Below are 15555 nucleotides of genomic sequence, written 5' to 3' on the forward strand. Positions count from 1 at the left end.
AGAAACACTGAGAAAACAGCTAGGACTTAGTTTAGAAAACGGCAGGTCCTCAGGGTCAAGCAGTAAGAGACGACCAGAAAGCAGATTGCTATAGCTAGCTGCTGTTTCAGAGGCTTCCCAAAAACCTGTATGAAAAAGTGTCCATGTGGCCAAATGCCAAAATAAAAATAGCCTGTCTCAGATGAGGCTAAAAAACCTCCACCAGTGCTTGACAAGTGACAGCTGACAGTGAGTCCCATGGAGCCCCCCACACCACACAGGGCAAGGGCTGCCCCGAAATCTCTGCGTGATGCGGTCCCAGGAGGCTTCCACTTATTTAACAGCTGACTTTTAACTGCTCAGAAGTGCCAACAGCTGGAGAGCTGGGGGTTAACCATCCTCATACATAATATCTTGCCCAGGAAGCTTTTCCCACCCAGGCACTCTACACCTTCACAGCTAAATTCAGCCCAAGCACAGCTGCCAGCCTGCCCAAGCAACCACATCAAGATACTCGACTTTCTTCAAATGCTCCCCCCTATGTAACACCCTTCCATCATCTTAAATAATACAACCAAGAGTGGCACATAACATTTTATGATAAAAATATGCTACTTCTGTACTGGGACACAGCAAAAATGCTTCTGTCCAACTACAGGCCAGCTCTGAACACCAACCCAAAGCTATCCCCTACCCAGCTTTGGGGAACACAACTCATTATTTTAACAAGGGTTAAGAACTCCAGATTTCCAGATGGGTGAGAGATGAAGTACCACCAAAGCTGGAAGCTTCAAACAGCCAGAATATTATAAAACCCCAACACAGCTGACACAACCCTTTCTTTATTCCTTCTAGAACAGGCTAATAACAAAAGTCATCACCACAACTATGAAATCCATTGACAAGCTCAGGATTTAAGGATACGTATTTACAAGAGCATGAAGTAACACAATAAAGGGGAATGGCTTCAAACAGAGTGAGTTTAGATGGGATATTGGGAAGGAATTGTTCCCTGGGAGGGTGGGCAGGCCCTGGCACAGGGTGGCACTGGATCAGCTTTAGGTCTCTTCCAATCCAGGCTGCCAGAACCAAAATTCAATACAAATATTTCCTTCTGTATTTACTTATATGTAAAATTCCCACATTTTCAACTCCCAAAATATTTTCATTTTCTATTTAAAACAACTTATTGAAGAGGCCACTTGCTTCACGTGAATCTCAGAAATTGCTAACCAAGTTAAAAACCAAAATTATCCTCTACCCATCTCTTAAATTGCAACCTTTCAAGCCAGTCCTAAAATAAAATGCTATTCCCTTTTATTTTAACAAGAGATTTTAAAAGACTTAGTGAGTTTCAAGCAGCTTGTCAGGGTGTCAAAAGATAACCAGCTTCCCAAAATTAAAAGCAGATTATATTTAAAGTTGTTGCATATATATACATTTCTGCCAATTAAGGGAAGCTGGCTTTCAGATTTCTTTTATAAAGGGAAAGCACCCTGGGGTAGTTCTTTCAGCTGGATTCAGAGGGCAAGAGGGCACTCTGGCCTGGCCTAAATATGCAGGTACTGCATTGTGTGTGCACAATTCCAAGGGGATCCAGCACAACCTTCCCATTTTCAACACTGAACACAGGGAACACAGCCACTTTGGAAGAAGGATTTTAAGAGTTAAAGTAACACAGTGGAGAAGAGTCTAGCTATGAGACTCAGATTATAAAGCTGGTACAAATTATTACATGAGTAGTCTGTTTTTCCAATATTACCTTAGATCTTCATCAGATATTAGAAGGGAAAGAAAATAAAACAGAGTTGCGTAAAGAAGAGGCAACAATAGCCATCCTACAATCTTGTCAATAAAGCACTAAGAATTCAATTAAATCTAATGGAACCAAGCCCATTTTAGAAATGGTCAGACTCCAGTCCATCCAAAGAAAATTTCTATTTTCTCATCTCTTTCCTCCACTCCCACAGGGTGTGACAGCACTTTCAGGCAGCTCCCAGGGGGGAACACGATGAGCATGGACAGAATTGCTCCACAGCACCAGTTCCAGGAGAGCAGAGCAGCAGGCAGGGACAGGCAGGACACACTGGCACTGCTGCCCCTGTGCCCACACATCCCCTGGTACCCTGAAGCTCTTCAGCTGGCACCAGGCTGCTTTGCCAGCAGTGCCAGGGACACCCCAGTGCCACCAGGCCATCCCTCCTGCTCACATCCCCCCACCACACCTCCCCAGAGGCTGCCATTCCCCACCAAATGAAGGCAAGCAGGAAATCAGAGTTTCAAGTCTCTACTGCTGTGAACACTCACGTCCTATCCCACCAGTAATGCCACCTTCCACCAGCAGCGTCACAGCCTGCCTTTCTGCTCTAAAGGATGAAGCCTTTTGCCACATCAACATGGGAGTTGATACTTGTGGCAACAAAAGCTTCTGATAACTCCTTAATCTTGTCTTAAATCCACACACTGCCTCCAACACTCCTGCAGTTTGCCAAAAGCCACCTCAGAGCTCCCTCAGGTTATGGTATGGCTGTTCAAAGTGGCACACAAAAAGCTTTCTTGCAGGAAACCAACTGAACACATCGTACCTTTCTAACAAATTGGCTAACTGGTCAAAACAGAATTTTGAAGTTAAATTTTCCAAGAAGAATTCAGTATTTAGCTTCAAGATGCCCCACAACTGGCCTCCTCCTGCTCTTTGGAAATCCTTAAGCCAGACATCCTCTGTGATGTACAGCTGAAAAAACTGTTTTCCCCTTTCATAATTCATTTCACTGCTCAGTTCTGAAGAACCCTTCACTTAGAAGCATGAAACAGAAAGACACTGAGCTCAATCAGTTGGCTCATTCCCCTGCACTTGCAACCTGAGCCATCAAAGCATTCATCCCTTCTCTTACCTCAAGCCCCAAACACAGGCTTAGGCTTTTTAATGTTTTTAATTTTTGGTCTGTTATGTAAAGCTGCACAGCAGGAGAGCGCAGTGGATTCTTGGGATCCCCATCTTCACAGGCAGACACAGAGAGCTGTAGCCATCAGCATTCCAGGGAATCAGGAACAGCCTTGCCAGTCTGACCCAAAAGAAATTCCTTTCTTGAGCCCAGTGTGGAAGCTGCCCCAGTGCCAAGCACCTGGGTTAAGGGCCTGGTTCAAGCTCCAAAACACCTCCCAGCAGCACCAGAGGGGCTGAGCCCTCCAACTCACAGCGAGACCCCACGGGGAGCCTGCAGTGGGGAGCAGGGCTGGGCAGGAGCAGTGGTGCATCTTCTGTTACCCAGCAAACCTCTGAAATGCCTGTAACAAACACTGCAACAATGCTGAAATTCAAGATGTTCACATCAAATGCTTTCCCAAGACCAAGTCTTTTCTACAACCACAGCAGGATCTATTCTGAAAAACCCTTTGATTCCTTATCGCCACTTTTTTTCTCAAAACCTTAAAAAGTTTCATTACTTTATAAGAAATCAAAAGTCCAAAGCTTTAAAGGGCCAGGAATCTTACTGTAGGATATTTCATTAACTTGCCTGCTGTAACTTATTCCTCCATTGTGAAAAACAGGAAGACTTTGAAGATCCACTTATATTGATTTAGTAGGCAGCCATGTTATTATTCATTCAAAATAGCTCTTTTCAGTTCTTTGTTTTTACCCCCAACAAATAGGATTTTATGAACAAGCATGCTCACTAAAATCATGTACTCTCTCAATCTTCTTCTTGACGGGCTAAAAAAAAATTTTTAATTTTCTCTGATGAGACAAGTTATCTATTGTCCTAATCATCATCATAATCCCTGTCTACATCCATTCATCTTTTTTTATTACAGTAACTAAACCACTCCCTACTCTAAATAGTGGCATTATTAATGCTATTTTCCTGTCCTCCACTGAAGATTAATTGTGCTCTTCATCTATAATCCCACTGCTGCTGACCAGGACACCCAGGCTCTCCTCTCCACTCCTGCCCCTGCTGCAAAAGGCAGGTGAAGGCACCAACACCAGGAGATTTGCTGAGCACATTCACAGGGTTTTCACATCACACTTTCCTTGTTCCTCCAGTTCATGAATTCAACTGGTCTGACACAATACTGGGAGGCTTCTGAGGTGCACACAGTGTACACAACCACATACATTGGGAGGTTGTGTCTCCCTGTTGTTACCAGCACTGCTGAGAACTGCAATCCTCCTGGGCACTGGCAGCAATAACCCTTCCCTCTGTTCTAGCTATTTTTCACCACTTGCTTCTCATTTCCTCAAAGGCCAGTTTGATTTTTCATTTTCATCACCAAGAGCTGCTCTGCTAAACCTGGTCAAACACTGGAACAGCTTTGACCCTGGCTGTGTTGCACCTGTGTCCTCACAGAGGATGGTGGGCACTACTTGTGTCCAGGAGATTCACTGACCACCCACCAGCCTGAGGAAACAGGCACAGCCACCCCTCTAACACCAGAATCCACACAAGCTGCAAACAGCAAAAAGGGAGGAAGAAGAGAAGCAACATTAAGGTGGGAAGTTATTTCACTCCAGCACCTCTCAGTTATGAGCTTCATCTCCTCTGTCAAAGCCAACAGAGCCGAGAGGTTTTGGCATCAAGCCTATGTGCAGTCTCAGAACCAAGAAACCAAGAAACATGGGAAAGGGTCATCTGGAAGGTTTTTTATCAGTCTCTCCTTCCCACCAGCTTTTCACTGCAATATTCAGCTACAAATCCTGCTCAGGGAAGTTCTCAATCCCGAGGGCTGAGTAGAGCTCCCTCTCCCCCCAGCATCACTGAGCCCTTTGGAGGCACCCAGAGATGAGCTCTAACTCTTGACTGAGCAGCAGTCGAGCACCAACAATTAAAGCTTGGAGTCAAAGGAGGCTCTCTTGCTGTTTGTTGTTGTTAAATTAAGCCAACTCAATTAGCCCCTTTTATTGCAGCCTTCTTACCTTGATCTTTCTTTGGTCTGTCAACCAGGCTCATCCAGAACTTAGAACCATTTTCAACTAATATTTCACCACTCTGCAACTTCAGCTACAAACAAGTAATTAATGCTAATGAGTTTTCCCTTTTTTGCAGCAGCAGCCGTCACCATTAATACCAGTTGACTGGGTTTCACTGAAGCATAGAAAAGACTCATGACTGGAAGAATGATAAATGATTTATGAGCAACAATATTTACTAGTGCATATTTTAGAGTAAGTCAGCTCCATAGGCTTTTCTTGCAGGTCTGCTCCAAGAAAGTAAAAAAGAAAATTATAAAAATAAACATTAGATGTGAGGAAGAAAGCCTGGAATATTTAATTAAGGTCTTCACATTCTGTTTGGTGCTGTTTACATTTTACATAGTCAAGAAACACGTCTCTGTCAAGTCAACACTTGGCTCTTCCTCCTACAGTGCTGGTCTGTATACAGTCAGATATCGAATAAGTTATTGACATATTTCAGATGCAGTCCCATAAAATTCACAGCTGCGGGGAGCACATTAACTTTTGAGCCTAAACTGAGTTTTTAAATACTCTTCAAAGAATCAGCCCTTCTGTTTCTCTTCTTAAGCTCTACTTGGGCCATCCAATTTCCAGACCTATCCAGTTACATTACTGTTGGATGTAATGTAACGGTAATTAAATGGTAATTACCTGGACACCAGCCAGGCAAGCTGAGAACCCACAAGTTGAGAGGTGCAGAGTCATTAGAAAGAGCAACAAAGTGAAATGGGAATGGTTCTACTTGCTCTGAAGAGCCACAGTTGGAGAAGCCACCAAATGCACACTCTTACCTTGCTTGCGAACATCTTCCACAGCTGCCACCAGCTCCTCCTTCAGGAACTGGCTCTCCTTTGCAATTTTGTCTCCTTTCTCCAGGAAATTCTCTGTTGCTTGCTCAACTGAAGCAGCCAAGACATGGGCCTTTTTAGAACGGCCTCGCTTTTTATTGGAGGGGCCCTTGTTGCTGGTGTTAACCAGTGTTGTTACCTAAAGCATAGATGGAAGGGAAAAAAACCAACATCAAATTGGATGTTTATCCATTTGATAGTAAGAAAGCCACATGTATTTTTTTTACTACATATATATATATACTATATCTTAATATATATTAGTATTATATATTATACTTATTATTATATATTATTATATATTTTAGTATATATTATACTACACTATTTTTTTAGTGTATTGCTAATAGCCACACTACTGCCAGCTCCAAAAATTAACCTAATGAGTGTTTCTCACATTTAAACACTACCATGCTTCTTGATTCTTTAGATGACCAAAATAAATGCAGCTAAACAGCCCAAAGATTTCTCTTACCAGCAGCACACCTCAAAAGTTGATTTAAATAATGGAGATCTATTGGTATTTATGATAAACTGCAGCCTCAGTAACAGGCCAGAGCTCTCTGGCACCACATAAAAGAAACCAAGGTAGGGATAATTAGTTTGGGATAACTCTCCAGTCATAAAGGACCCCAGACAAGGTTGAAGTCTGTGCCAGTAGAAGTGTAGAGACACAGAATCTTTTCAGTCCAAAACAGAGCCGTAGCCAAAGGGCTGAATGCAGAGCAAAGGACTTGGTAGAGCTCATTATTTCCCTAAAAAACCCACAACTGAACTCTAATAATCATGCTGAAATCAACAAATATTTCCCAACTCTGTGTTTTAGACTGACACCCTGCTGGGAGCAGGGCATCACCAGAGGCCAGGAGACCCCCAGGTACTCCCTGAGCTCAGGATCAGGATCCATCCCCCTCCATCCAACACAGGCATGTCACAAAATCCACACACACTTCTCCATTTGCCTTACTCCTTCCTCTCCTTTTTGGAAAGCCTCAGAAAATGCACACAAAGCTGCTTCAGAGGGACATTAAATTACAACACTAAAAAAATTACTGCTCTGGAAAGCCCAAGGACTGCTGACATAAAGGTCCTCAGAGCTGAATCCATCTTCCCAGCTGGCTGATGCAGAGAGGGAAAGCCGTCAGTTGGGAATATCGCGGTTGCTTATTGTACTGGGTACTCTCAGTTCATCGTGTTCTACAAATAAAGAATAAGTTGCAACAAGGCAATTTGCTCCAGTTCCCTCTCTGTATTTTGCCAGTCACATCATTCAGAAAGCGGGGGATTGCCAGTACAGCCTGTTGTGCTTATTCCTTGAGGAGTAAGTTACAGATACTGCACTTGGTGAAAAAGGTCCTGTGAACAAGTTTGCTCAGTTGAGTTTGCCAAATTAGGACAATTTCTTTTAAGCAAAGACTATCAGTAACTTCAGCTAAAAAGCCTCATCATCCAACTGCCCACATGAGGATCCAGAGGGAACAAGTAGCAGGTACAGACAGCAGCTTGGTGACTAAAGGGAATAATACTGGAAACAAAATTAGTTCATTCCTGTCTGTACCTAGCAGGAATTTTACCCAGCTCATTCTGTCATTTTAGACATTTCACATTCCAGGAAAACAATGCTGAAGATAACAAGTGAACTGTCTCCTGTGTACCTTCTCCTCCAGACCTCCTAGAAAGTCTCTTCCAAGAATTTTGAAACACCCAATACACACAGCTCCCATTTACAAGATTTACTCCAGTCTTCCTGTGCTCTTCAGTGCTTTCCACTGGGGCACATACACCAAACAGAAAGAAGTTTTTATTCACAAATCCAGCCCAAAGTGTAGACACAGAACATTATTTCAATCAGAAGTGCAGAAATGCATGTTAGCAACTGCTGTGTCTAATCAGGTGCTAAAGCAGCACAGTCTCCCTGGACTCACAGCCAGTGACTGTTCCAAAGAAACTGAGCAAAGAAACTGCTTGCAGACCTTTTTATTTTTAGTTTGTCATGTTTTACACCTAAAATTTAAGCTTTGTGACTTAGTTAAAATGAAACACCAAAACAGGCAATCATGTTTATGACTGTTTATTTTGCCCCATCTTTTTCCTACCTGTGTAACAAGAGGCTCGAGCAGCCTTTCAACTGCCAGTGTCCTTATCTCCAGGCTTTTGGGGTCCCATTTGAAGTTCACGTTGGCTGCAGTGACAGCAGTCATTTCTGCCAGAAGAAAAGAGCTATATGAATACAATTTTTTGTTGTTAAGGCATCCTAAAAATAAATTTAAATGAAGCCTGTTAAACACAAAACATACACTTAGTGTAAGTGAATGTTACAGCATCTCCAGAAACAACATCAGCTTTGATTCAAATGGTGTGAGTTTGACATAATGTTATGACAATATACAGATATTACCTGCACATTTCGGTTAGAAAATAAAACCAAAAGCCAATAAACCCACACACAAACCTGTACAGCCACTGCTGTTTTATCAAAGCAATGACAAGATCAGCAGGGCTACCCACTGCTGGTCCCCAAGCAATGAAGAGGGACCACAGGTAGTGGGGGCACTTTGCCCATGAAGCTGGGTGCCCACTGCCCAATTTGCACCACTTCCCACCCAGGGCCAGCTCTCCTGTGCCCCCAGAGCAGCCCTCAGGCACAGCCCAAGGCGTGGGGGAGCAGAAGGGAATCCTTCAGCAGCTCCAGAATGCTGCCCACATCCTCAGCTCCACCAGTCACTGACCAAAGGCTTTGCCAAAGCAGGAGCCAGGTTCAACCCAACCCATGCACCTCCCCCTTCACTCAGTTCACCTTTGGGGACTACAAAGGTAAAGGAGTGAATATAAGCCTCACAAAGCCAGAAAATCCAGCTGGTTCATACTTAACAGCTTACATATCTATTACACTTCTCCTTAACATTTGCATAGGAGGGAAAAGCAGATTTGCATGAAGAGATCTGTTCAAAGCTGTCACTGAGCCGTTCCTTCCCGTTACAGTTTTATATCAACATCCCAACGGAACAGCAAACATACTTATGGGAAAAGTTGAGTGAAACTACTAAAATAGCTCTGCTGTAGAGACCAGCAATCTAAAAAAAATAGAACTAAAAATAAGGAACTACAACAAATCACTGGATTAACACCATGATGCTGCACATTACAACAAAAGAATAAACTGAACAATAATTTCAGTAAAAAATGGATTTGAAGTATTACAGAGCCATAAAACCAATTCATATCACTTCAGACATAATAGATTCTAGATCTTCCTGTGTTGGGCTGACCTCAAAATTCAAGCTTAGACTAAACCTACATTTGTAACTTCTTATTTTTAAAGAAGTCGGGAAGAGAAATAGATTTCCTAAATCTCTGTACACCCATCTTCCTAAATACCTACTGTAGAGGTCATTTTAAAGCTTATTAGCTGATATTTTTAATCTTTCTCTGGCCAGGGCATTGCCTGCACAGCATCTCAGCAGTCACGTTGCTCTGACAGCACCAGATGTCCCCAAGCTGCCAGACGAGCACAACATCCCGTTGTTTTTCAAATGCAGGAGGCAAGGCACTAATTTTGGTAACCAACAATGTTTACAACACGTACCAACAACCAACTGCTCTCTCCCGACCCCAAGAGCTAATTGTGCACAGGAGGGCTGCTTGTTTCCCAGGGAAGAATAAAAGCTCTGGGGCACTGGAGGAGCTCAGGCTCAGCTGGCCCAGGGCTGCTCCCCGGCAGAGATCCCTGCAGCACTGCTGACCACAGCTGACATACTGAAACACCACTTCACAAGGTGCAAAGCAGGAATATCCACCCAGCTGAATTCAGCTCCCCACTACACCCATGCTCCAAGTGCCCACACTGCTGGGAGAAAAATGTTAGAAGCTGAAAGCTTAAAAAGAGAGAGACTAGAAAGAGCCTGACTGATGCCGGTGCACGTGTAACCCTTCTGATGGTTTGCACTGGAGAAACAGTGGGTGCAGGTGAAGGCTCCCAGCTCCAGAGCCCCCAGGGAGCCACAGGAGGGGGGAAGGTGGTCACCTCCTGTCCTACCCTACCTCTGACAGCAGCCTCTAAGCACTGTGAACTCATTCATTAACCTTCTCTCTCAGTCCCCCTTTCCATTTCACTCACCCATCAGCTTGTGCCACAGCCCAGATGCTGTGAAATGCCCTGGCACAGGGCAGTGAAATGCCCTTCACCCCCAGGTAGCTTCCCACCCTTTCAATGGTTTCAATGCTTTATTCCCTCCCCATTAGCTTGGCACGAATGCTTCCTACGCAAGAAGCCAAGAAAAATACACTGACAACCTTTGTGGTTTCTGAGAAACAGAGCCAGGGCTCTGGAAAGCCCAGCAGGTTTCTAAAGAAAGGCTTTTTCTGTGTAGTTAATGCTGCTACACCTCTGGCAGAAACAACGTGCAGGACAAGGTAACCATGAGAAGATACATTAATTGTATTAGTAGGATAATAAAGGCAATTCATCTGAAAACACGTTAGTATGATAGTTCATGAATTGGCCAAAAGTAATGGTCTATAAAACCACTTAGTAGCAGTGCTATTGAAATTTATCTAAAAAGCAAAGCTTGATATCAAATAGCCTGTTTGGCAGCAATGGCTCGGCTATCATTTGTTCATTGCAATAAATATGTTTATTCAATTAAATACTTGTGGAGAATACAGGAACAGGCTATAGGTTACCAACACATGGGTGAGATGGGCTTAGGGGATAAAATGACAACTGCCAGGCCCTGGTATGGCATGGCTGGGATTCCCCCCTGTTCTCTGGAACTTGCCCTTCCCCTGTGACTGCTCAAGCTCTCCCTCAGTGAATTCAAACATGGGAACAGGTAGCAAAGCACACCGTGGGATACTGGAGCAGAGTGCTTAACCCTTGGCTCCTAGAGAGCACACCACAACCCCACTGCAGTCACTCCAACACCTACAGGGAAAGAGGACATCCTCCTCCGGAGGAACCCACCTGCAGAGCAGTGCAGCGCTGGTTTGACAGCCAGGACAGCCCAGCTGACATGGGAACAAGGTTCTCCATGCCCCAGCCCCACACATTTCAAGGACAAAGCAGCACGGACCACATGGAGGAAGAGAGAGCGGCGCTGAATCTCAAGTGCAGGAATATATAGAACAACACCACTGCACGGGGAGTTGTGGTTGCCCAGCCTGTGGTTTCATAAGCAGCAGAAAAGCTGCTTAAAGACCAATGTTCATCCTCCCACAGCCCTCCAGGAACTCATTCCCATTTGCACATCACACCCCCTCCGTACTGGCACAGCTTTCCCCACGCCTGAGCGATTAACCAGATGGGGAAGGGCTGATTTGGCTGGAGGGAAAGAAATCCATTTTTGCAAGGTGGGCTGAGATGCCCATCTGGCTCACCATGCCACCACAGACAGCGCTATGGCAAGGGGAGATGGCACCATCAGCTGGCACCCTTGGCAAAGCCACTGCAGTGGGAACACGGGGCAAAGCTGGAAGCCACAGCCAAGCTGAACCAGGAGCCACTGAAAACTGAGCATCAAGCAGAGCTTCTGCAGAGAGCAGGAATGTGCTCCCCACACATCTGATGTTCAGACATGTGAAGTCCCAACCTCCAAGCATGCTCACCAGCCCAGCAGGTTAACTGCAAACCCTTTGGGTTATTTTCCTGTTCGTGATGGTCCTCGTTACTGCAACATAGATTTCCATAGCAGTGCAATGTCTCACTGGGGCTTAGTGCCCTGGCAAGGACATGAGGGCAGGGACAGCACAGGAGCTTAAAGAAGCCACTTGCAGGAGCTCTGTTCCAGCCAAGGATCTGCAAGGAGAATCATCCCTGGACAACTCTCTACAGTCAAGATCTCATCTACAGCTTTCTATAAACAGTCAAGATCTCATCTAAAGCTAAAATATAAGGACAGGTCTCCATTCTGCTCGAACCAACCACTGCTGCCACCCTGCTGCTCCTCTCCCTGCCCAAAGAGACCCACACTGGCACAGGCCTGATGGGCTGAGCCACTGCAGGGAGCTGAGTCTCGGGGTAAGCTGTTAACTAAAACTTCCCTTCCCAGGTTCCTGTCCTGATGGAGGAGGTGGGACTGCCCAGGGAAGGACCAGCATAGAGATGAGTTCTGCTTCTGAAGTGTCCCCCAGGGCAGGCCCCAGCCCTGCTTGGAGGGAAGGATGAACAGAGGGATCTCTGAGCTGCTGGGGCTGCCAGGAACACACCAAGACTGATGTGCACACAGTGCTCCTTCCAAAAGCCACAACTGAAGGTCTGAGTGTTTTCAAAAACTGGTAATTCAAGGTTTTAAGAGTAATTTCAGATACCTACTTCCATAATACTGGCATGCAAATAATTTTTAGATAGTGGCAAGCAGAGGAATGCAGCTCTGCAGCTGCTTTGCAGAAGTGCCCTGAAGGTACCTAAGGCTTTTCCAAAAGCCCATGGAGGAACACAATTTAAACAGCAAGCTCTGCACCCCAACAAATCACAGAAAGGCCTAAGTGCTCAGGGTCCTGTTGTTCCAGGCTGCACTCCCACACACACACCTGAAGGCAGGACTGGCTGTATCTCAGACACTACTGAGTGAGTCCTTTCCACCTGCCCTGTACCAAACCATCCTGCAGCCACCCCACCTCCAGGCAAGGGTAAATCTCTTTGGGTTACACAGCAAAAAATAACTGCCTATCTCCTGTGCTTCAGCCCCACCACCTTGTGCTACCTGAAATGTCTTTAACATGAGATCTGCTGTCAGTCTTCACATTTTAACTCTCCTGCCAGGCTGCTTTCTAAAAGCTTTTAGCTGCACTCACTGATTTCCTGGTTTTTCTCAGGGAAGCTGGTATTCAAGGAATGATCTGACTGGCACAGAGAGGAGCTGACCTGGCCTGGCACAATAGACCACATGCTGAATTCCAGCATTGTGCTAGCCAAAATACCTAACACAGAATGTGGGACAAGAATGTTTTATACCTGGGAGGACATTCTCCACCTGAACAGCCCTGCTGCTACTCCTCAGCTGTTTCCCACTCTGTGGGGCCGATGTGCAGTAAAAGGTATTTCACTGCAGTTTTTTTGCAGTTTCTTTCTCTCATATGTCTTTAAGTAGTCTCACTCCTTTTGCAGGATAATCTGGTCTCCTACCATGCTTCCAGACTGTCTCTAGATACAGTGTACTGCATTATAACTCATGAGAATCATCCATCACTGGGGATGGAACACGGAGGGACTCACAACACAACGACCCAGCTTTATCCTCCAGACAGAAAAAGAACCAGACCCCTCTTTCCCAATGGAATCCTTTTGCTTGGCTTGTTACCCAAATACCCAACCCACCTGACAACCAGCAGGGATCCTTGACCCCTGCTGAATGTGACAGACAAGAGATGAAAGATCTTCAGGAGCTGGGTATCTAACACACACCATTAATGCAAACCTTCTGAACAGTTTTGGTTTCAAAGAGATTAAGGCACACTTCAATAAAACTCAGCTCACATGCTGGGGCTTCATACAGCCCACAGACAATCCAAAACTGGTTTTCATATAACTAAGAGTATCCATAAAATAAAAAGTTTCATTCTTTCCCTTCACAGTCTCCAAATTAATTTGTCTGCCCTGTTCCACAAATAAAGCAACACTCGGCAGCCAAATAGCTGCAAGTCAAGGATGTTTGGTGTATGCGATGCTTTTCAAGGAGGATTTAAGCAGACTTTATTTAAGCTGGTTTTATTTAACATCAAGTATACACAACTGAAAAAAAGTCATCCTCTTCTAACGTAGCCTTCAACCTTACATTCCATCTGCTCAGCTAGCAAACCCTGCCCCCACCAAAAATGCCACACAGGTACTACCCCAGTAGAAATCCTTACTGCTAGAATTTCTGAGATATTAATACAAACTCGGGGGTCATGTTGTGGTAAAGCCCCTATTTGTATGTACAGGATGAGTTTGAGTTGAACCTGTCTTACAAGACTCAGGTCTTGGTGGCAAAGGTGGGATGTACTGCCTGTGCCTGTGTTATTAAACTCTGGAGTGCCTCCAAGTTCTGAGGTGTGAGTAGATACACCGGCCATGTTCTGCTTGGTGTCAAGGTAAGACCATCTCCACCTCATCCCAAACTCCTGGTTTTCAGTGAACACAATTCTACTAAACTTTCAGGTGTGGTATCTATACAAATCCTGGATAAATACATGGGAAATAACTTCACTGAATAAAACCACCTTCTGTAGAAACCAATGACCATGTTTTCCTTGATGGAATTTCCTGCCACTCAAGTCTATTCAACTTCGCTACGCCTTTTGTTTTGGGTTTTTTTTCCCACAAACTGCAGTAGCCATCCAAGGAAAAAGACGACATTCAGGTTCAGATAAGCCTGTTTCTCACCAGTGCCATCCCAGCTCCAGGTCTCTTAATCTGCTTTCATCAGTTTTTCTCTGCTGCTCTTGTGGAGAAGACCCACAGAGGTATCTGAAACACTCATCAGACAGACAGCCTGACACAGCCAGTAACAAACAAACGCTTCCCTATTCTCCACTGATTTAGACCTTGCTACTGAATTGAGAGATTAAATCTAATCCAGTTTCCCTACAAAAATCCATGGAATTCCTGACTGTGTTCTCTCCCAGCAGAGGCAGCAGCCACGGGGAGCTCCTCACCTTTTCCCCGTGGCAGCAGAGCCCCAGCCCAGCCCACGCAGCATCAGGGGAGCGGGCACAGGGCACAGCAGCAGATGAAGGTGCCTCACTCTCCCCCAAGCAGTCTGTGCTATCTCCTAGCAGCTTCCAGACTGTCACAGTGCTGGGGATTCGAGTGGCTCCTCATCAGTCAGAATCGGGAACGTGCTCTGTCACTACAGTTTTCAATCCTTCACTCAGGTCCTGCTGCTGCTTCAGGGTTGGAGGCAGGCTCTGCATAAGCAGCTTCACTGTGCTGGTCCTGGGAGCTCAGCAGAGATTTCACAGTGGCAAATATGAAGTTTGCTTGGCAGATGCTGGTGCCAACAGTTATGCAACGGTTCAGCTCGGATCGTTTCTTTTCTGACAGAATTGTTTTACTACAGAGGATCTAGAAAGGAGGTGCATGGAAGACAAATCACAGGCAGCACGAGCAATTAGTGACTTATTTATGTCACACTAAGGCTCCAGTTCATGGATGACACCCTGAAAGAATACAGAGCCAAACTCAGGCCTATAATCATTTAACTGTTCATATGGATAGCTCCAACAAACTTCCAATTCATTTCTGCGGTTTTCAGTTTCCAAAACTCCTGCATGATCCCAACCCCATAAAGAAGACTGACAGGGTATCAAGAATGCTTTAGAAGACACACATGCTCTTTGTAAAAAGGAGAGTCTCCTCTAGAACTGAGATTAATTTTTATATTCTGGCTGCAGAACTTTGTATTTGGGGAAAAAAGGATGTGTCATGACCAGCAAGCTATTATGAATAATAATATATATAATAATAGTTGTTATGAATAATAACCACTCACTCTGCCTTCACGTGCATGTTTGTGCATTTTATGCTGAAGACTTTCAGTAACACCACGGAAGAAAAGTTCCGAGATCAGAACAAGTAACTACCAGATGTGTAACCACTGTATTTAGCTGCTCCTTGGGTCAGGACTGCAAGGCTCTGCCCATGAAGGACACCACACCTGCAGTTTAAGCAAATAGCAACCTCTCTCACGAGCTTCTCTGTGCAGAGATGGCAGCTTCAACTTCCCAACCTCAGCCCCTGCTCAGCCACATCTCTCACACTGAAGCTGTAGGCTCAGACTGTAGGTTCACACC

The 15555-nt window shown here is 44.9% G+C and overlaps 1 protein-coding gene across 1 annotated transcript in view; it reads right to left on the reverse strand.

Moving 5' to 3' along the window:
- Positions 1–15555, reverse strand: part of CTNNA1 (catenin alpha 1) — a 118757-nt gene that overhangs the window by 94180 nt on the left and 9022 nt on the right. The window contains exons 2-3 of the mRNA XM_058848353.1: positions 7881–7987; positions 5728–5923 (exon numbers count right to left, since the gene is read on the reverse strand). Of these exons, the coding sequence (XP_058704336.1) occupies positions 5728–5923; positions 7881–7985 (301 nt within the window). The 5' untranslated portion in view covers positions 7986–7987. The remainder of the gene's footprint in view (positions 1–5727; positions 5924–7880; positions 7988–15555) is intronic.

This window comes from Poecile atricapillus, chromosome 13 (assembly GCF_030490865.1).
Source record: "Poecile atricapillus isolate bPoeAtr1 chromosome 13, bPoeAtr1.hap1, whole genome shotgun sequence".
Classification (NCBI taxonomy): Eukaryota; Metazoa; Chordata; class Aves; order Passeriformes; family Paridae; genus Poecile; species Poecile atricapillus.